General features: G+C 45.3%; 1 protein-coding gene across 1 annotated transcript in view; it reads left to right on the top strand.

Annotated features, from left to right (window-relative positions):
• RNF10 (ring finger protein 10) overlaps positions 1-23,205 on the top strand; it is a 2,146,785-nt gene that overhangs the window by 1,179,290 nt on the left and 944,290 nt on the right. Inside the window, exon 10 of the mRNA XM_044069816.1 lies at positions 4,151-4,284. Within this exon, the coding sequence (XP_043925751.1) occupies positions 4,151-4,284 (134 nt within the window). The remainder of the gene's footprint in view (positions 1-4,150; positions 4,285-23,205) is intronic.

Raw genomic sequence — 23,205 nt, 5'->3', positions numbered from 1 at the left:
TGGGCTACATGCTTAGAGAGCTCCTTTGTCTCTTTTCATGTAGTCCAGGGAGGTACGTCTCAGGTCATTCACACCAGCATGGACAATGACTGAGTCATATTTGTATTTGCCTTGGAGTGACCCGAGTGCTTGTGTTATGTGGCGGATCCTAGCTCCCGACAGGCTGCTCACCGTGACCCTCTCCTTGTTCAGCCTGGTGAGCGGGACGTCAGTGTGCCTGACGATAGAGTCCCCTTTTACAAGTGTATCCGGTGTGTTGTTTAGTCTTAAGGGCTGTGACTGTTCGGCACAATGGCTTTTTGAGATGTGTGTTGCACGTGTTTTGTTTTGGGGTAGCGGTTGCTTGGGTGTCGCTTTGGAGGTCTCTGCTGCTTAGGCAGAACTTTATTTAGAGCCTCCGAGTATGTTTTTGTGTGATTGTGTTTGGTTTGCTGTCGTGGTAGGTCTATGCGAGACTGGAATTGTAGTGAGTGTGGTTTCCTTCTCCTCCTGACTGGTTATGCCAGTACTGAGTTGAGAGAGCTTAGCCTCCAGTTTGGCTATATGGTTGCATCTCTCGTGTTGGAATTTGTTGAGAGGAGGAGAGGGTTGTCTGTGTACATGAGGCAGTTGTAACATTGCCTCAAGATTCCCAGATTCACCAGCTGGACCGGAGAGGAGATTGACAACTGACCTTTGGACATGCTAGAATAATATTGGGAATTCCTTAATTGAAAACAAGGGCCAGTGGGGAGTGAGGGTGTAGTGCTTTTAATTTTTAGTGCTGACTTATATAATTGTTTTAGCGAGCAAGTGCCAGGTAACTTAAGTGCAATGTGTTACAGGTAACTTAAATGCAAAAACGACAAACAGTAACTTTCTTTCAAGTGAAACCAGGAAATAAGTACAGTAAGCAATGCAGATATCACTAGTGATCCACAGAAGCGCTGAGAAGCCGCGTATTAGGTGGAATTAGCGTTCCAGGGAAATAAGCAAACAAGCATATAAACAAAGCTAGATTCAGCAGGCCTGGATCTAGTCTATGCTACAGCAAACAAGGTGTACCAATTTCAGTAAGATACAGTTCAAATATTCAGGCACTATAAACCTTTAACAAGAAATTCCCAGCTCAGAAGGGCAGAGTCCAGCCTCTTCTTCCACAAGAGTGCAGACCACGAACCTTCTTAATGTAAAATAACTGGCCTTAAGCCCAAGTGCTTAAACCAGAACTAATACACTTTAAGAATAACAGACACTGGGCTCTCAATCAGCAGTTCCCAACTTAGAAGGATGAAAGCTACCTGTCCTGCCACCACAGTGCGTGCCACAAACCTTCCTAATGTAAAACAACTGGTCTGAAGCCCAAGTGCTTAATCCAAAAGACTTAGAATGATAGCTACACTTTAATCAAGTTACTACCAAGCAGTAATAAATACAATTGAATACTTTAGAGAATGCCTGGATTAGTGCTGAAGTTGCACAAAGCTAGATCCAGCAGGCCCGAATCCAGTCTATGCCACAGCAAACAAGGCGCACCAACTTCAGTAAGAAGCAGTTCAGATATGCATGCACTATAAGCCTTTAACCAGAAATTCCCAGCTCTGAAGGGCAGAGTCCAGCCTCTCCTCCCACAAGAGTGCAGACCACGAACCCTCTTAATGTAAAATAACTGGCCTGAAAGCCCAAGTGCTTAAACCAGAATTAATACACTTTTAGAATAACAGAGACTGAGCCCTCAATCAGCAGTTTCCAACCTAGAAGGATGTAAGCTACCTGTTCTGCCACTACAGTGCAGACCACAAACCCTCTCAGTGCAAAACAACTGGTCCGAAGCCCAAGTGTTTAAACCAAAAGGCTTAGAATGAGTTACACCAAGCAGTAATAAATACAATTGAGTACTTTTAAGATGATGCAAAAGTAAAATAAAGTAGGTAGAAACACAAGTACAGTAAAAGCAGATGAATTTTTTTTTTCTGAACAAGTGCTGAGATCAAAGAAACAGATTTGAGTGCTGAAACTAGAAAACTGGGTAGTTATTAGAAAAAAAAAAACTAAGCTAGAAGGCTTCCCTCCAACACAGAAGGGCTTGGGGGCTCAGAAGCCTACAAATGGTCTATACCACATAACAGGAAAGGCAGGAAACAAGCTTAATTTTTTTTTTTTTCTGTTTCCCAGATGCTCTTTGTACACAGTAGGAGTGCCTGAAATCAGAATATGATCTCACTGCACTCAGTTGAGTGAGCAAATGAGATGGGCCCAGAAGGAGTATCCAAACACAAATTTACAAGAGGGGCGGGCAGTTTCAAGGCCACTAAGATTAACACCAGAACAAAAACAGGGAGGGTGGGTGGCACTAACTGAAGAGCAGAGTCAAAACTTCCAGTTCAGTTAATATTCCTGCAACACAGTTAAAATCAATTTAAATACTGTATTTTTTTGAAAAAAAAGTGCAGATAACGGTACTTAAATTCTCTTATACGTCCAGTTGAATACAGCAAGTTCTTAGCCAGCCAAAGCTGAGGTTTTTAAGCAGAAAATATTTCACACTGTACCACTTAAATAGGCAAGGACAGGAAATCAAAGAATGTGGCTACCCCCACACTTGTAATTACTAGCAAGTAACAAAATTCAGCAAACACTGACTAACTTCCAGTTCAGTTAATATTCCTGCAACACACAGTTAAAATCAATTTAAATACTGTATTTTTTTTGAAAAAAAAAGTGCAGATAAAGGTACTTAAATTCTCTTATACGTCCAGTTGAATACAGCAAGTTCTTAGCCGGCCAAAGCTGAGGTTTAAACGTTTTTATCTAGAGTGGTATATATTTTAGTGCTGTTCCCTAGTTGTCTAAATCTGTTGATCTAATGGGAATTTTGTGATATGCCAAGTGGTCCAAGCAAGATCATTGGTCTGGTTTCTTTTGAAAGCCATGGAGCAACTTTTGCTTTAGTTTTTGTCGAATGTGTAAGTGCATGGGTATCAAGGATGGCTAGGAATTTAGTGTTGAAATTTACAGCTTCTTCAAATGGTAGATGTTTTAGGACTGCCCAATTACATGCTTTGAGTTCATTTTGGAAATTTTACCGGTTAGTGAATAAACATCTTTCAGGCAAAATAGAAGCTCATTCTGCCAGGTGTATGTCAACCTCTTCTGCCTTTTGTGCAACATTACCAATTGATACCATTTGCACAGCAGCAACATGGGCAAGGCCTCATACCTTTATCACTCGTTACAAAGTGGATTTGACCTCCAGGGTCAGGGCCTCATTTGGGTCCACTGTTCTGAAGAATATTCTCCCATGAACCAGCCAAGAAAGATGGTGCTAGGGACGCTGTCCAAGTACAGAATGAAGGCGAGATAGGACAACTTCACATAAAGAAATTATGTACTCACCATAACGTTCCATGTGAATTGTCAATCTTGCCTTCATTCTTATGTCCCACCCTCCTTACCCCTAGCCTGTGGCTCTTGGAGGATCTAGAGGTTGCTATTAGGCATCTGATATACTTTGATCCTCTTCTTGGCTTATAACATAATGAAGAATTTTATATGTGAATATTAGTATACCAGCAAACAAGATCTGGGGAATGTGCTAGAGCATCATGGGATAGGGAATAAGCCACGAGCTAGTTGGAGACCTCGAGCTTTTGTAATCGGCAGAGTCGGAACCAAGGATCGGTTCCAAACCCACAAGTACAAAATGAAGGCGAGATGGACAACTCGCATGGAGCTTTGTTGAGTACATAACTTTTTTTTTGCAGCTATGAAAGGTAGAGCTTAACTGTGTCTTTATGAATTGAATTGGGTAATCCTGAATTTGTCCCTTATGGTTTTCTGTAGTTCTGTTCTAGATTTCAGTGTATTGTGTGTTTTATTTTTAACTCTGGTGAGTTGAGAGTCCTGCAGGGCTGTGCATGTGGTGGATAAGTTTAACTGTAAGTGGAGCATAGATGCACTAGATGCATTTGCCTTCTAAACTTTACAGGTAATGGGAATACATCAGTATCATTTATATTCCATCTTATTGTGAGACTGATTTACTCACTATGTACCTCACCAGTCTGGGTGCTTGTAGGACCACAGCCTGCTTGTTTCCGGGATAAGAGCTACCTTTGAATTTTTTTAGACTGCACTTTTTTTATTTGTGGCTTTAACTTTTTTCTTTTAGCGGAAGATGGGCAACATATGTTTCTTCATCCTGTGAATGTTCGGTGTCTTGTGAAAGAATACGGCAGTCTGGAGAACTGCCCAGAATGCATCACTGCTGAGGTGGTGGAAACTGAGGGATTTTCAATGACTGAGGTAAGGATGTAAGATTCCTTGGGAATCTGTTCTTTGTTATCCTGTTGAGTTTAAACACTGGCGATCAATTAATTGTTCAATTAAGTTTCTTTACCATCATGCTTTGGGAAAAACTGAGTGATTGGTGGGAGTGGATATTCTTGCGAAAAACAGAGTAATGGGTGGGAATGGATTTTCTTGCTATCTATTCTTCTGTTGTAGTGCTGACTTCAGGGCTTGAGGCTGGAGGAGGCCTGATTTTTACAGAGCATTTCAGCATCTCCCTAGCCAGTGGGACACCCTCCCACTTGGAGCATCAGGAAGTCTGTATTTTAAGGACATCCTATAATGCTACCTTTTAATCTGTAGTTGATGTAATGGTTAAGCATGGTCAGTCTGCCGGTTTGGCTTGGCTTTCAGAGTACATGTAAAGTACCTGGTTGGCGAGTACTTTGTCCCCCCCTTGTACATTTGCTAAAAGTGTACTGGCTTTAAGATGCCATTTTTGTTACAGATGCTGTAGGTTACTTTTTGCTTGGATATCAGTAATTTGGTCACTGTTGATGTTTGCAGATGACATTGTGATCTGTAGTGAGAGTAGGAATCAGGTTGAGGAGACTCTGGAGAGGTGGAGATATGCTCTAGAAAGCAGAGGAATGAAGGTCAGCAGGGTTAAGACAGAATATATGTGTAAATGAGAGGGAGGGTAGAGGAATGGTGAGGATGCAGGGAGTAGAGTTGGTAAAGGTGGGCGAGTTTAAGTACTTGGGATCAACAGTTCAGAGTAATGGTGAATGTGGAAGAGAGGTGAAGAAGAGAGTACAGGTAGGGTGGAATGGGTGGAGAAGTGTCAGGAGTGATTTGTGACAGACTGGTACCAGTAAGAGTGAAAGGGAAAGTCTACAAGAGGGTAGTGAGACCAGCTATGTTATATGGGTTGGAGACAGTGGCATTGACAAAAAGACAGGAGTCCGAGCTGGATGTGGCAGAGTTAAAGATGTTAAGATTTGCTCTGGGTGTGACTAGGCTGGATAGGATTAGCAATCAGTATATTAGAGGGTCAGCTCATGTTGGACAGTTTGGAGACAAAGCAAGAGAGACGAGATTGCGTTGGTTTGGACATGTGCTGAGGAGGGATGATGGGTATATTGGGAAAAAGATGCTAAGGATGGAGCTGCCAGGTAAGAGGAGAAGAGGAAGGCTTAAGATAAGGTTTATGGACGTGGTGAGAGAGGACATGCAGGCGGTTGATCTGACAGAGCAAGATGCAGAGGATAGGAAGAAATGGAAAGAGATCCTCTGTGGCGATCCCTAACGGGAAAAGCCGAAAGAGGATGATGGTCACTGTTGATTTAGTGTCCCCCCATATTTTTGTCCTCCCAGTGCTACCACATCAGTAAGTCCCTCCCACATAGGAGGGCTTATACTCACACAGTGCACCTCTGTGTCGATTTTGTTCAGCACCTACTGATACTGTGCAGCTGGGATAGGCTTAGCTGGAAGCTATAAAACTCCTGCTTGGTGAGGGGTTTTCTTCTTGCAATATTGCACCCCCCAAGTGTGCAGACATCAGAGTCAGGCTGGGTAGGCAGTGAGGAGTATCCAAACCACAGCCCCCTAGAGCAGTCGCATCATCTTTGTGCTTCTATCCCTCAACCTGAGTCTAATCTCTCTGAGCTCTGGCTGCCTCCAGAGCTGTATTAGAGAGATGCTGTGCATGATGATTGTGTTTCACTGTTGCAGTCATTACATTTTGGTAATCTGCTTGCAGGTTGCCCTCAGTCGGCCTGATTAACAAAGTCTTGGGTCCTGCGTCGGTTGCTGTCCCTTCTTCCATGACATCAGGTCGTCAGGGGTATAAAACATATAGCAGACGCCATTACATCAGTCTTTCTTGCCATGCGGTGCCCGAAGCAGAAGTTGTTCGCAAGTGCCGATCGGCTGACTCCTGAAATTTTCGTTTTCGAGTTTCAGAACCAAAGTCTTCAACTAAAAAGTTTAGTACCCCGTTGGGGAAACTTTTTTTCTTGCTCCTTCTGATGTTCGTAAAAGTTAATTGCATTACTTGTGGAAAACAAATACCTCATAAAGATTTTCATTTGTACTGTATTCCTTGCCTAGGCCCTGACCACGACGTATCTTGCTGTCAGTTTTGTGCTTTATTTAATCGTCGCACTATCAGTTTGCCTCTAAATATTTTGGTTCTCGATTTAATTATCCAGAAATGTCATCGATTAGTCATCCGACTCCCGGGATTCCAAAAAAAATGCCAAGATAGAGACAGCCTGCCGAGGTCCGTAATTGCCGACACTTCTCCTAAGCCACTCGCCAGTTCGCCGGTATTCAGTGAGGCGCTTTCGCAGCCTGTGATACCAGTTACTTCTGATTCACAGGCTTCTACTGAGACCCATTCGGAGTCCGTTATGCCATGAGATACTTCATCTATGGAACCCACGGATGTCTCTATCTTGGATGGGTCCGGAGCCGCTGTGCAGTCACCGGCTTCTGAGGGTGTATTCAGGCCTACAGACTTGCATATTAAACCAACTCTTCCATTACTAAGGTCTAAATCTCGATCCATGTCTAAAAAAAACCAACGCCCAGGCCACATGCTCAGGCTTCTATGCCTAAAAAACAAATGATAAAAATGGCTGAAGATCTAATAACTCAAATCAGGGGTAGCCAACCCCCCCAAGAGGCCTAGGGCTGAGCTTGGTTATGAAACCTCTGATCAGGATTCTGTTTTTTCCTGACTCTTCTGATGACCTGGATTTGTCCTTACCTACTTACGAGGATTCTGATGTAGAGCACTCTATTCCCTCTGCTTCCCCTCCTGAGGATTTTTCTTTTTGGGAAACCTGACACATTTTAAGGGAGCATTTTCACTGGGAAAGCCAGGAATTTTCTGATTTAAAAAAGAGGCTTAGGGAGTTCCTTCTCCTACCTCAGTGTAGGCCTTTGGCTATTCCTCCTGTACTAGACATTGTTGATACTTTCTCGGAATCCAGTTTGGCTTCTGATTCCCTGCCTCCTGCTCCCAGTAAACCTGACATATACTACAGGGTCCCAGAGTCCCACAAGTTCCTTTTCAAAAATCCTATTGCAGATCCAGAGACTATTTCACAGGAGCCCAAGGGCATTAAGGCTTCTACTGCTAAAATTCCTACCCCTTCTGTTAGGTACTCCAGGGCGCTGGATAGATGATGAAAAAAGGTTTATACTTCAGCAACTTTAGCAATTCAAGCTTTAAACTGCCAATTTCATGTTAAAATATTGGCAACATGTTATTGGACTGCTTAAACAGAAAATGATGTTGATTCCTGACTATGTGGAAAATAGACTTACAGGATTTAATGCATTCTGCTGAACAAGTTGGAAAACGCACTTTGCAATGTGGTTTTGATTCTTTAGAGGCCTCTTGCAGGGCTGCTGTTAGGTCTGTGCTTAGAAGGCATGCTTGGCTTAAGGAGCAATTTTTGCCTGATCATGTTAAAGCTAAATTGTTGGATGCTCCTTTAAATCAGGACCGCCTGTTTGGCAACAAGGCTGAAGAAGTTCTTAAAAAGGTGGAAGATGAAGCTAAATCTATGCAAACTGTTAAAGTTCTTTTACAAATTCAGGCTCCTAGATTTAGTAGGCACTGGCCTTCGAAGAATTGATCCTTTCCAGCCCCTTCCAGGACTTCTCAAGCCAATCCCAGACACAGCAAAACCCCCAGGTTTCAGTCCCAGGGGACTCTCAGAACTAAGCGGGGGGGGGGCTCCCCCTCCAAGTCTGGAAATAACAAGACAACCCCCCCCGTGGTAAACTGTCTCAATGACTCCCTTTTAAAATTTCCAAGCACATATCTTCTGACTGCCCCTTTGGGGGGGGGGGGCTGCTCTTCATGCAAAGAACTGGGAACTCCTTACCCAGGACAAATGGGTTTTAAATAGTGTCCCAGGGATACAGATTTCACTTCCACACATTGCCAACGCCAAGTGGGTTGCCAGACCTGCCACCAAATCAGTGGTCAGAGGCTCAAAAGCAAGTACTTTCTCTTTTTAAGCATAGGGGCTATTCAACTGGTACCAGAAGAGGAAAAGGGACAAGGTTTCTACTCCAGACTTTTCCTGGTACCCAAAAAAGACAAGTCATAACATCCAATCCTGGACCTGTCTACTCTAAACAACTTTCTGGAGATTCCAAAATTCAAGATGCTGACTTCAATTACTTCCTATGCTAGGCAAAGACACCTGGTTGGCAACACTAGATTTAAAAGAAGCATACCTACACATCCCAATCAAGGAATCTTGTAGAAGATACCTACGCTTCAAAGCAGGCTACATGCACCATCAATTCTCTGCACTGCCCTTTGGCTCATCTATTGCGTCCAGGGTATTGACAAACTGCCTAGCTCCAGTTATTGCATTTTGCAGGCAAAGAAGTATTCAAATATACCCATACCTGGATGATTGTCTAATTCAGGCAGAAAGCCAGGGCATAGTTTTGAATCATCTGGCTTTTGTAAAAAGGGTTCTAACTTGGCTGGGGTACACCATAAGTGAAATGAAATCACAACTGGTACCCTGTCAACAAATTACATTCCTGGGAGTAAGCTTGACTACAACTTCCCAGATGGCTTACCTCATGCCAGAAAAGCAAATTCATTTGACAGCCTACTTCAAACAAGTGGCCACAAAAACCCTGCTATCTGCAAGACAAATGCAAGCCATTGGGGTTCATGGCCTCCTGCATTCTTCTAATTCCATATGCATGACTGCATATGAGGAAACTGCAGTGGTATCTAAAAAGCCTATGTAGTCAACATTCTCACAGCCTAGAAACAATGATTCCTATCATTCCTTGCCTATGCCTAGAGTTCCTTTGGTGGGCAGAGGCCTGCCACCAAAACAAGGGACTACCTTTCACACCGTCCCCTGCCGCCCAAACCCTAACAGACGCATCCGACTATGCATGGGGGGCTCCCCTGGCAAGGAAGTGCATTCAGGGCAAATGGAACCCAAGCCAAATGCACCTGCGTATCAATCAAAAAGAAATGTTAGCTGTACAGAATTGCTCTGACAGCTTTCTAGGACTACGTTCTTCCAGGGCAACTAACGGTAAAGACAGACAACACCACGGTTATGCGGTACATAAACAAGCAGGGGGGGTACACATTCTTACCCCCTCTGCAGACTAGCCATGGCATTGTGGAACACAGCCTTGAACTACCAAGTGCACCTACAAGCTCAATTCCTGCCAGGAAAATTAAATACACTGGCAGACGGACTAAGCAGAAACCTCATGGACCCACACGAGTGGAAACTGGAACCAAGGATTCTCAACATGTTGCAAAGCGAATGGGGGAGCCCAGATATAGACCTGTTTGCCTCCCCCCAAAACTACCAATTGGACAAATTTTGCACAAGGACTCCCCACAAACAAGCCTGGAAAGTGGATGCTCTGTCCTTCAGCTGGAAAAAACTGTCAGTCTATGCCTTCCCTCCGCTGCCTCTGCTCTCCAAAGTACTACTAAAAGTCAAACAGGACAAACCAAGGATGATTTTGATTGCCCCAGACTGGCCGCGCCAGTACTGGTACCCCCTCCTGCTCAGTGTCTCTTATCTCCATGGCATCTGCCTCAGACTTCTTCCCTGCTGTCTCAGCAGGAGAACCAGATTCTGCACCCTCAGCTTCCAACACTGAACCTTGCAGCCTGGCTAATTACTGAAACTCTCCCTTACCACCCCTCAGCAAACCTGTGATGGATGTCATCTTAGAGGCAAGGAGGCCTAGTACTAGAAAATCTTGTGCTGAAAAATGGAAAGGATTCTGTGCCTGGAACCAATCTCAAGGGATGAGCACAGCAGCACACAATTTACCTCCGATTTCTCAGTACTTAACTGAGATGCTTCACAAAGGCCTGTATTTCTCCATTAAAATCCATGCCTCAGCCATTTCAGCTCATTATAACACAGAACCTCCCCTCTTCTCTCATCCACTGCTCAAGCAGTACCTCAGAGGGGCCAACAATTTGAGACCACCCAGGAGAGCTCTAACCCCAGCCCTGGGACCTTAACTTTGTCTTGGAGAAACTCACTATACCTCCTTTCGAGCCAGCTGCTACTGCAGACTTAAAATTTCTTTTTTGGAAAACTGCTTTCCTTTTAGCAATCACTTCACTTAGAAGGGTATCTGAATTACAGGCCCTTATGGCAGTGGAGCCTTTCATAATTTTTCATGTGGACAGGGTGTCACTCAGAACCAATCCATCCTTCTTGCCACAAGGTGGTATCCAGTGTGGCTCTTAATCAGTCCATTAATTTGCCAACCTTCTTTCTCAATCCACAGAACAAAGGGGAATGGATTCTGCATTCCTTGGATGTGCGCAGACAACTTAGATTCTACTTGGACAGGACTAAACCTCAAAGAAAATCTGAACAACTGCTGGTAGTATTTGCTGCAGGGGCAGAGGGAAAGGCTATTTCAAAACAAACCATTTCTAAATGGATAAGCCATTGCATTCATTTCTGCTGTTAAGCACCATGGAAAACCTATCCCCCAGGGGTAAAGACCTCGCTCTACCAGGGCTGCATCTACCTCTCCAGCCTTTCTCAGAGGCGTCCCTACCAGGGACATCCTAGAAAATGCTACCTGGAGTTCTGTACATACTTTCACCAAGCATTATCATTTGCCAATTTTCTCTAAATCCAGAGCTGGCTTTGCCACTGCAGTCTTGCAGGGCCTTATAGCTGGCCCTAATGCTATCTAAATTCCTCCTCCCAACCAAAACTTTGGGAATCTACCCAGATGTAATGACTGCAACAGTGAAACACTAAGAACATAGTACAGTTGTGTACACTTGCCATAAATGTAGATGTGAGTGTATTCACTGTTGCAGTCCTGGTTACCCTCCCTTCTGCCCCTAACTTCTTTTGGCTATACCTCTACTTTCCTTTACTATGCTTAAAAGCCTTTTTGGTGTATTTGCTTTTTTTTGTTGGAGGTATACCTTTGTGTTTTTTTATGGTTAATTGCTCCACATTAGGGGGGCACCTGACATCTGGGGCAAGAAAAACTGATGTAATGGCGTCGGTTGCATGTTTTTATACCCCTGACGACCTGACATCATGGAAGGAACAGCAATTGCCGCAGGACCCAAAACTTACTCAGGCCGACTGAGGGCACCCTGCAAGCAGATAACCCAAATTTAATGACTGCAACAGTGAATTCACTGGAACATCTACATTTGTGGTAAGTGTACACAACTGTACTTTTCCACTTCCCTCCCAAATCAGAACATGCTTCTTCCCTTCCTCACTGTCAAGCACCTGAGCTGCTAATTGAACTCTTGGTTACTTGAGATTTATAATAGTGTTTTGTCCCCATCTGCCACCAGTGAGGCTTTTGGTATCTAAGGATGTCCTTCTGTTCATATGCTGCAGTATTCATAACATGAGGGATTCCGCCTCCAGCTGACTAGTACGTCTGGCAAGTATATAAAAATCTTAGTGCTGCTATAATGTACGTGCGATGCTGCATGCCATCAAATGAACATCTTCCATAAAGAGGCGTCTGGTATAAAGCTGATGTCAGCACATACCACCCTCAGAACTTTTTTGCCGCTTATCCGATCGCCTGCTCCGGATGTCGCTCACCAGATTAGTTGCGGACCTTGTTCAGATAAATACCCTGTTGGGATTTTCTTTTTCTTGAAATTTTGGCTACTGTATTGTCTTTTTGGGATTTCATGTCAACTAGTAAGGGCAAGTGTCAATGTGGAAGGCATATTCCACATAAGGACTCCCACAAGCTGTTTGTTCTACCTAGGCCCAGACCATGACCATACCACCTGTGTTATCTGCAAGTCCTTTACCAAAGCCCTTAGAAGAAACTTTACGTGGAGAATCAACCCCTTAAGTGTTTAGCATGTGAGATGGAAGCAGCATCATGCCTTTCAGACAAGCCACAATCAAAAAAGGCCAAGAAGTCTCACCCTGATCTTTCTGCTGCTCCCTCTCTTCCGGGCGTTTCTGTGGAGGCTGCTTTAGGCCATCTTAGAGTCTGTGGAAGTCTCTTCTGCAGGTACCACTGTGGAAGCCCCAAAGGACTCTACCAGCACGTCCGCAAGGGAATTGCAGGCATCCGATTCAGGTGAAAGAGTGGAACCACTGCTTATTTCTGAAGGCCCGCATGGAGTTGCCCAGATTGTTGTAAGGATGTGCCTGTGGACATCGTGGAGTGCAGGCAGACGTCTGGCCTATCCACCTTCCATCATATGAAAGCTCCAAAGAAGAAAAAAATGAAGTCAAAACATGTTCTAGTTCCACAGGATCAAGCAGTGGATTGGCAGGCATTTTCACAAGGCCTCTTTAATCCCTTCATGATACTTCGTCAGTCCCCTGCTACTTCTGGCCCTTCTCCTGCCTTTTCTCCTTCTGCTCCTTTAAAGAGGATTTCTGAAGACATTTCTTCAGATGATGAATAGTCAGGGGATGAGTCCTTGGTTTATTCAGCCCAGACTACTTCCACTCTGGGTTATGCCTCACCAGAGAAGGACTCTAATGGTATGGATTCCCCTGGGGAGGAAGGATCTCTCCTTTGGAAACTATTTTGAAGATGAAGAAATTCTTCAAATGAGATTCTTACTAAGTTTCTGACATACAAAATGAGGTACTGTGACCTCCTTCAGATGGATTCTCGACCTCCTTCAGATGGATTCTCCATGCCCATCTGCCATTCCTTCTGTCTTACTGGCCTTCTTTGATGCCTTTTCAGCTGCATCTAAATGTCTGGGCTCTGTTTCCTGCTCACAAGTGCCCAGACAGATTTTGTAGTGTCTGAGGACTCTAAATTCCTTTTCAAAGCCCCCTCTGCAGACCCAGCTACTATCTCAGTCTCAGCTGACAAGGCATTCCAAGTATTGCCTTCCTCCTCCTTACTGCCCTCTGATAGAGAGAGACATGTTATGGAGAGACTAGGGAAGAAAATATATACCTCTGCTACCTTGGCCTTTAGGGCTATTATCAAACCTATATGGCAAATATTCTCTAGCTCTGTTGCCAGATGCAGGAAAGTTCCTGTCGGAGCTCCCTGATTTGCCCAACAAGGCAAAGCTCTCCTCTGTCCACAATTCCTCTGCCCAGGTTACAAGGCATTATGTCAAGTGCAGTTATGATGCTGTGGAAGCCTCTGCCAGGGCAGCTGCTTCTGGGTCAGTCCTGAGGAGATATTCATGACTGAGGTTGCAGCCCTTATCTGATGGTATTAAGGCCAAACTAATGGATGCCCCTGTGGGGACAGTAAAGCTTTATTTGGCAGCTCAGCTACAGAGCTTTTTAAGTCACTGCAAGAGAAGGGAGTGGAGCTCTTGGACCTAAAACACATCCATGTTTCCCCTGTTCCCAGGTTCCAGAGGCATTACCCTGCCAAAACCATCTTTTTTAGAAAACCAGCTAGCTAGGCCTCCTCCCTCCAAAGGTAGAGGGACACCAGGAAACCTCCTCAAAGTCGGCTTCATCCACTACCTGTCAAAAACACCCCTTTCAGGCAAAGCCTGGTGGTCTGTGACTACCTGCCTCCATGGCCATCCACTCCTTTGTCTCTTCGCCTCTCTCTCCCTGCTTGGAATCAGATAACCCAGGACTCTTGGATATTTCCAGCATCAAGCAAGGGCATTTCATGATGTGGGAAACACTTCCCTGCTTCAGGTGAATCCCACAACCACCAAAGAACAGCTGGAGCTTTTCCCTCAGGTAATTTCCACTCGTCTCTCCCAAGGCACTATTCAGGAAGTCCCGTCCAACTGGGAACGGGATTCTACTCTAGGATAATTCTGGTCCCCATGAAGGATGGCCCCTGAAGGCCCATTCTGGACCTTTCCTATTTAAATACCTTTCTGAAAGTCCCCACCTGTCAAATGCTGACTTCACCCACCCTTCTTCCCGTTTTACTTCCCCAGGCCCTTTATGGTGTCATTAGACATCAAAGATGCCTACCTTCACATCCCCATTCACCTACAGTTAAGGACATTTCTTTGCTTTTCTGTTGCTTCGTCACATTTTCACTTCTGCGCTTTGCCATTTGGTCTGTGTATGGCAGAGAGTCTTAACAAAATGTTTAGCTCCTGTCATAGCTCACTGCAGACTACAGGGAATACAGATATTCCCTTACCTAGATGATCTTCTCATCAAGGCCCCACCCTCAGACATTCTTCAAGGAAATCTTGTCGTATTAATTTCTCTTCTGGAGAGTCTGGGCTTCACAGTAAAGCATCAGAAGTTCTCTCTGACCCCTTCACAAGACCGCATTTTTCTTGGCTGCAGGATTCAAACAGACAAGATGCTAGCCTCCTTGCCAGCAGAAAAGGTCCTGATGTTCATCGTGTTACACTGCTGCAGTCATCACACTTGGGTTATCCTGCCATCAGGCGGTCCCGCAGTCGGCCAGAGTTCCAAAGTCTTGGTCCGGCATCGGTTGCTGTTGCTTCTTCCCTGATGTCAGTGTGCCAGGGGAATACAAGAGGCATCCAACGCCATTTTCTCCAGTCTTTCTTGCTGCATGGTGCCCAAAGCAGAAGCAGTTCGCAAGTGCTGGTTGGCCGACTCCTGAGATTTTCAAATCGAATTTCAGACCGAAGTCTTAAATAAAGCTAAGTACCCCGCTGGGGAACCTTTTCTTGCCTCAGTCCGATGTCAGAAAAAATTTCTTGTGGGAAGCAAATACCTCATAAGGACTTTCATTCTTATTGTATTCCTTGCCTAGGAACAGACCACAACGTCACAGGTTGTCTGTTTTGTGCTAGGTTTAATAAACAAACTGTTAAACGTCTGATTTCGCCCGACATTACTTTGGTAGGAAATTTAATTATACCATGCCGTTGGAGCAACCGATGACCGGCATGCACAAAAAACGCAAGGATAAGGACAGGCAGCCAAGACCCACACCAGACTCTGAGGCCTCTGCTGGGCCAGTCACCGGTTCTCTAGTTTTCAGTGAGGCGCCTGCACAGCCCCTGATGACCGCTGATTTAGAACCTCAGATGGCTTCCGATTCCCAAGCGGAGATTACTAGTCCGCCGCAGCCTTCATCCTTAGCCCTTTTCGACTCCAGAGCAGAAGGAGATTCCGGTGCCGCTGAAACGCGTTCAGTTGCAGAAGGTGTCTTCAGACAGACTACACTCTCCATCAAATCTTATGCTAAGCTGAAATCTCCTTTAAAAACAAAAAAGACTGTACAGCAGTCTCCAGTACAAGGCCCCATGCCTAAGAAACAGATGCTTAAGATGGCTGAAGATTTAATTACCCTAATCAGGGGTTCCCATCCCCAACCTGATAAAAGGCTAAGACAAGAGGAGGATTATGCTTCCTCTGACCAGGTCTCAATTTCCTCATATTCTTCTGAGGAACAGGAATACTCTGTTCCCCCTTATGAAGACTCTGATGCTGAAGAGTCTATTCCCTCAGCATCTCCCCCAGAAGACTACTCCTTTGGGGAAACTTTACATACCATGAGGGAACATTTCCACTGGGAAGGCCAGGATTACTCTGATTCTAAGAAAAGGCTTCGAGAGTTCTTTTTACTACCCCAGCACAGACCACTTGCTATCCCTCCCGTGTTAGACATTGTGGATGATGTTTACTTAGAATCTAGCCTTAACCCAGACTCTCTACCTCCTGCACCAGCCAAACCAGACAGATACTAGAGAGTCCCTGACTCACACAAATTCCTATATAAAATTCCTGTTGCTGATCCAGAAACTATTTCCCAGGGTCCCAGAGGGGTTAAGGCCTCTATTGCTAAAAATCCTGTACCCTCTGAAAGGGATTCCAGAGCACTAGACAGATGGGGAAAGAAAGTATATACCTCAGCTACTCTAGCTATGAGAGCCTTAAATTGCCAGTTTCACATGCTGAAATATCAGCAATACCTGATGTCTCAATTAAAACAAAAACTGATCACACCTTCAGAGCAGCCTGATTTCAAGGAAATGCAAGATTTGTTGCATGCAGCTGAACAAGTGGGAAAACATACTTTACAATGTGGATTTAATTAATTGGAGGCTTCCTGTAGAGCAGCAGTGACTGGGTCTGTCATACGTAGACATGCTTGGTTAAAAGAACAAACCCTACCTGATCATGTTAAAACAAAGTTATTGGATGCACCTTTACAGCAGGATGTTTTATTTGGTGTAAAAGCAGAAGAGGTTTTAAAGAAAATGGAGGATAAGGCAAAATCTATGCAGACGGTCAAGGGTTTTTTACAGGTTCAACCCCCTCGTTTCGGCAGAAACTGGCCAACAAAAACTGGTCCTTTCCACCTTCTGACAGACCACAGAGGGGCAAATACAGACGACCAAGGGGCAGAGGTCAGTCCACAAGGCCCTTACAAGCCTCACCAATGGGGTCCCTCAACCCAGAAAGGAGGAGAAGACAAGGCCCCAAGCTGTCAGAAGACAGACACAATGACTTGACCCTCAGACTGCCAAGCAAATCTCCCTTGGCAGCTCCCTTGGGAGGAAAATTAGCACTTTTTGCAGACAACTGGCACATCATCACAAAAGACAAATGGGTCTTAAATATTGTCTCACTTTCAGCTTTCAAGGACCTCCTACATTCAGGACAACTCCTAATAAAGACGGACAACACCACAGTAATGTGGTACATAAGCAAGGGGGCACTCACTCCTACCCCCTATGAAGACAAACGATGACCTTGTGGAACACAGCACTGACCTACCAAGTTCACCTACAAGCACAATTCCTGCCAGGAAAGAAAAACACATTGGCAGACGACCTAAGCAGAAACATCATGGATCCCCATGAGTGGAAACTAGATCCACAAGTATTTGCAATGATAACTCAAAAATGGGGACGCCCAGACATGGATCTGTTTGCCAAAATTTTGCACAGGGACATTCCACCCACTAGCTTGGAAAGTGGATGCCCTCTCATTCAGTTGGAAAACATTGACAGTGTATGCCTTTCCTCCACTGCCTCTTCTAGCAAAGGTGCTGCTGAAAGTCAGATTAGAGAGGCCACAAATGATTCTCATTGCTCCAGACTGGCCATGCCAGCACTGGTATCCAATACTAAGGAACATGGCCCACGGCCCACCATGGATTTTGCCTCAAATTCCTCACCTGCTCACTCAGCAAAACAATCAGATTCTACACAGCCAGCTCAAGACTTTAAATCTGGCTGCATGGCAAATAACCTAAACAACCAGCCAACACTTCTCTCTAAAGCTGTTATGGATGTCATTCTGGAGGCCAGGAGGCCCAGCACCAGGAAAGCCTATTCAGACAAATGGAAAAGATTTTGCGCCTGGAACCAGGCTAAAGGCCAAAATCCTCTTGTTCCAAACATTCCTCAGATTCTACAATATTTAACAGAGATGTTGCACAAAGGACTTTCTTTTTCATCTATTAAGATCCATGCCTCAGCGATTTCAGCTCACTACAACACAGATCCTCCTTTATTTTCACATCCACTGCTAAGACAGTACCTCAGAGGGGCTAAGAACATAAGACCGCCCAGGAGAGCACCAACACCCACTTGGGATCTCCACTTTGTTCTGGAAAAGCTTACACTGCCGCCCTTTGAACCAGCTTTTACAGCTGATTTACAGTTTCTATCGTGGAAAACTGCCCTGCTGCTAGCAATAACTTCAGCTCGAAGAGTCTCAGAGCTACAGGCCCTAATGGCAGTGGAGCCTTTCCTCATTTTTCATCAAGACAGAGTCGCTCTACGAACTAACCCTTCCTTTATGCCAAAGGTGGCATCCAGTGTGGCCCTAAACCAAACCATTCATTTGCCCACCTTTTTCCCAAACCCCCAGAACAAAGGAGAAAGGCTCCTGCACTCTTTGGACATTCACAGGCAATTACGTTACTACTTGGATAAAACTAAGGCTTTCAGAAAATATGACCAGCTCTTTGTATCTTATGCTGCAGGATCACAAGGAAAAGCGATCTCAAAACAGACCATTTCAAAATGGATAGGACATTGTATCCGTTTCTGCTACACACATCTGCTACCATTAGGTCCCATTCCACCAGGGCTACAGCTACATCAACAGCCTTTCTCAGGGGGGTACCAACCAAAGATATTTTGGAGACTGCAACTTTGAGTTCAGTGCACACCTTCACCAAGCACTACCACTTACCTCTATGCTCTAAAACCAGAGCTGGCTTTGCCACTGTAGTTCTGCAGGGCCTACTAGCCTCTTCAAACCCTGTTTAACTCCACCGCCCATCCTTAGCTTTGGGATTCAACCCAAGTGTGATGACTGCAGCAGTGTAACACGATGAACATAGTACAGTTTTGTACCTACCATAAATGTAGATGTTAGAGTGTTCACACTGCTGCAGTCCAGGTTACCCTCCCTCCATCCCCTCTGACCTAGCTGAACTTTTCTATACCTTTCTATCAGGTACAACCTTTGTGGTGTATTTGCTTGTAACTGAAGGTATTCCTTGTATTTTCTTTACATGTTTTATTGGCAATATGTATTGCCCACCTACTTGGGGGCACCTGACATCTGGGGCAAGAAAAACTGAATAAAATGGCGTCTGATGGCTCTTGTATACCCCTGACGCACTGACGTTAAGGAACAAGCGACAGCAACCGACGCCGGACCAAGACTTTGGAACTCTGGCCGACTGTGGGACCGCCTGACGGCAGGATAACCCAAGTATGATGACTGCAGCAGTGTGAACACTCTAACATCTACATTTATGGTAGGTACAAAACTGTACTTTCCTTACCTCCTATTTCCAGGGCCTTTTATCCTTTCAATCCCTGACTGCCAGGGATTTCCTATGTCTCCTGGGGTTCATGTTTTCAATGATTCCTATGCTTCCCTTGGCCAAGTTGCACATGAGAAAATTCCAGTGGCTTCTAAAGACAGTTTGTATGGAACACACATCCTCTTGACTTGGTCATTCCACTCCTACCTTGCTTAAAAAGGGAATTAAACTGGTGGATTCTTCAGGTTATAAGGAATCCAGACGTACCCCTACAGCCACCCCTTCTCACTCGAGCTTTACACGGATGCTTCAGACACAGGATAGGGTTGTAACACTGGAATCCTGGAAGGTCAGAGATGTATGGTCTACGTTCCAAACAAAGGAGCCCATAGCATAAGAGATTAGTGTCTTGATTTTTGCTCTTCAAATCCAGGCTTTCCCCAGGGGTCCTGAGGTGGTTCACAGACAGCACAGTCCTCTGGTATGTCAAATGGGGGGGGGGTGAAGCTTTACCTCCTGTGCAGGCTTGCCTTGCATGCCTGGGAGCTAGCCTTGTAAAGTCGCATTTCTTCTCAGGCTGTTTTACCTTCTTTCAGCCCAAAATGTTGTAGCAGACTCACTTAGCAGGTCCATGACTCTATCTCACGAATGGATGTTGCACAGGGATGTGTTTCTGGACCTGGCCATTGATGGGGTACACCTCGGGTAGATCTTTTTCTTCCATGAGCAATTTCCCAAATTTTGTACCAGGATCCCACATCCCCTGACAATGGTGGAAGGGGATGTTTCTGTATGCATTCCCCCCTTCCCACTTCTCCAAAAGGTCCTGCTGAAAATTCAACGGGAACAACGAAAAATATTACTGGTAACTCCCTTTTGGCCAAGACAGCATTGGTTCCCCATCATCCGGCATTTAGCCAGGGGCAGTCACCATATGTACCCCACAGGATGGACATACTCAGGACAAAGGGATCCCTAGTACATCGACAGTTGTTGACTCTAAACCTGAACCTGTGGGTGATAGGGTTTTAATTCCCTTCAGACACCTTTATTCTGAGGACGTGCGTTAAGTTCTGCAGGAGGCCAGAAAACCCACTACTAGGAAATGCAATGTTTCCAAATGGAAAAAGTTTTCCATCTGGTGCCTCAAAAAGCATTTACAGCCACTGTCAGGACAAACCCAGTGGTACATCCACTGTGTGAATTGCTGGAGTGTGGGCAGTCTTACTCTTCAGTAAAAGCCAGCCTCTCAACTATGTCTGTTTTTGTCACCTCCTTTAGCTTCTGTGTTAGAAATTAAATTGTTCCTAAAAGGTGGCATTCACATTAGACCACCAAGGAAACCAATTCTTCCTCCTTGGGATCTCATTTTGTTTTGGAGAAACTTACCGTAGCCCCATTTGAGCCAGCAAGTTCTTCCCTACAACATTGCACCTGGAAAACTATTCTGCTAGTGGCCATCACTTCTGCCAGAAGGGTCTCTGAGTTGCAAGCTCTGTTTTAATCCCCCTTTCACAGTCATCCATAGGGACCAGTGTCTCTCTGCATACCAGTCCCTTTTTTATGCCCAAGGTGGCTAATGAATTATCCCTGAGTCTGTCAACCTTCCAGTCTTTCTTCCTTCCCCTCACTCCTCCTGTGAGAGGATCCTACACTTTTTAGACATGCACAGGCAACTCAGATGCTACCTGAACAAAACTAATCCTATCTGCAAGTCTGAAGGCCTGTTTGTTTCTCATCACCCAGGGGCCCTGGGTCAACCTGTTTTCAAGCAAACCATCTCCTCTTGGATCTCTAAAGTTATTTTTCTGCTACTTAGCCAGTGAAAAAAGCCTTCCCCCTCCTGTAAGGGCCCAATGTCCTTCAAGGATGCATCTGCAGTCCTTACAAATGGGTTGTCCTGTCGTCAGGCAGCCCTTCGGTCGGCCGGATTCCAAAGTCTGGGTCTGGCCTCGGCTGGTGTCGCACTTCACCCGACGTCATAGCTGCAGTTCTTCGGGTATAAAGGCATCAGCCGACGCCATTTTCTACAGTCTTTCTTGCCGCGTGGCGCCCGAAGCAGAAGCTGTTCGCAAGTGCCGGTCGGTCAGAACCAGAGATTACTACTACCGAATACTACTACGAAGACTTCTAAAAAGCTAAGTACCCCGTTGGGGACTCTTTCTTGCCTCAGCCGATGTCAGAAAAAGTGAATAACTGTTTAACTTGTGGGAAACAAATACCTCATAAAGATATCAACTCTTACTGCTTACCCTGTTTAGGCCCAGACCACGACGTAGCAGCTTGTCTAGCCTGTGCTTCTTTTAACCGGCGGACGCTTAGATGTCGGTCTGAATTTGCCGAGGAGTTTTTCGGCTCCGATTTTGCTTATATTATGCTGTCGGATCCTCCGACTACGCAAATGTCTAAAAAGCGCAAGGAAAAGGACCGACACTCGCAGCCCGCGGCTTCGGCCGAAACCGCGGTTAAGCCAACCGCGAGTGTCTCTGTTTCGGCTGAAACCGAGCAAGCGGTTCTTCCTTCAGCCGAAAACTTACCTTCTACCGAGGCCTCTTCCAACCTGATGGAATCGGCTTCAGAACACACACCTGCTGTTGCAGTTTCTCAGGAATTATCTGACACTATTCCCTTGGATATTTCAACCCCTGCACGTGGGGCTGCTAGGCCTCCTGCAACCATGTCAATTAAGGCCTTTGCCAGGGCTAAAGCAGCTAAAGCAACTAAGACTGTGCCTGCTAAGACCCCCTCTCACAGGCCCAGCTCTAGTTCTCAAATGCTTAGTTTAGCAGAGGATCTCATTTCTTTAATCCGGGGATCCCAACCTCAACCAGACAGGGCCTCTCAGCCACCACCAGAGAAGAGGCCTAGAGCAGAGCCCCCTCAGCCACTTTCTACAGATGATTCCGCTGATGATTCAGATGATTCGGACCCTCCAGAGGCTCCTTTCTCCCCTTATGAAGACTCTGATGCTGAAGAGTCCATCCCTTCTGCCTCTCCGCCTGAGGAATTTTCCTTTGGGGAAACCTTGCATGCTATGAGGGAACAATTTCAGTGGCAGGGCCAGGATTTCTCAGACTCCAGAAAAAGGCTTAGAACCTTTCTGCATTTACCACAACATAGGCCTTTAGCCATACCTCCAGTTCTTTCTGTTGTAGATGATGCATTTAATGATGCTTGTACTGCTCCTGATTCTCTACCTCCGGCCCCTGCTAAGCCTGATAGATACTACAGGGTCCCGGACATACATTACCATTTGTATAAGGCTCCTTTTGCAGATCCCGAGACTATCTCCCAAGGACCTAAGGCTATAGCAGCTACTTCTGCTAAGAACCCCCTCCCCTCTGAAAAGGAATCCAGATCCTTAGAGAGATGGGGTAAAAAAGTTTACACTTTTGCTACTCTTTCAGCTAGGGCCTTGAACTGTCAATTTCACATGATCCAGTATCAAGAATTTATGCTAGACCAGTTAACCAAAAAACTGTCCTCTGATGAATCATTAGACAAAAAATCTCTTCAGGAAATGGTACATAACATTCAGCAAGTCAGTAACCATTCCTTAAAATGCGGCTATGATGCACTGGAGGCTTCCTTTAGATCAGCCATGACTGGCACAGTTATCAGAAGGCATGCATGGTTAAAAGAACAGGCATTATCAGACCATGTCAAGTCCAAACTATTAGATGCTCCTATGGATAAGATCAATTTGTTTGGCGCTCCTGCACAACAGGTGCTGAAGAAAATGGAAGAGAAGGCAAAATCTGTCCAAACAGTAAAAGATTTCTTACAGGTCCAACCGCCAAGGTTTAGCAGGAATTGGCCCTCCAAGAATTGGTCTTTCCAGACTCATCCAGAGCTCAGAGGGGCAGGAATAGGTGTTCAAGAGGCAGAAACCAATCCAGGGGTGCCTACAGGGGACGCCAGTGGCAGAGTAACAACCAGCGAAGTACAGCCACCACCACAACTACAGGACAATCACAGTGACTTGGCTCTGGCACTGCCTACCAGGGAGCAACTAGAAGCACTCTTAGGCGGGAAGCTAGCCTTATTTTCAATAAACTGGCATTACATCACAAGAGACAAGTGGATTTTACAGACAATAGACCAAGGCTACAGGTTTCACTTCCATACTCTACCAGGGAAGAGAGGAATGCCAAACCTACCTCCAAATCAAAAGGCAGAAGCTCTAAAACAAATATCACAATTATTAAAGAT

This window comes from Protopterus annectens, chromosome 4.part0 (genome assembly GCF_019279795.1).
Source record: "Protopterus annectens isolate FY-2018-M chromosome 4.part0, PAN1.0, whole genome shotgun sequence".
NCBI lineage: Eukaryota > Metazoa > Chordata > Ceratodontiformes > Protopteridae > Protopterus > Protopterus annectens.
This window is presented reverse-complemented; position numbering and strand designations above follow the sequence as displayed.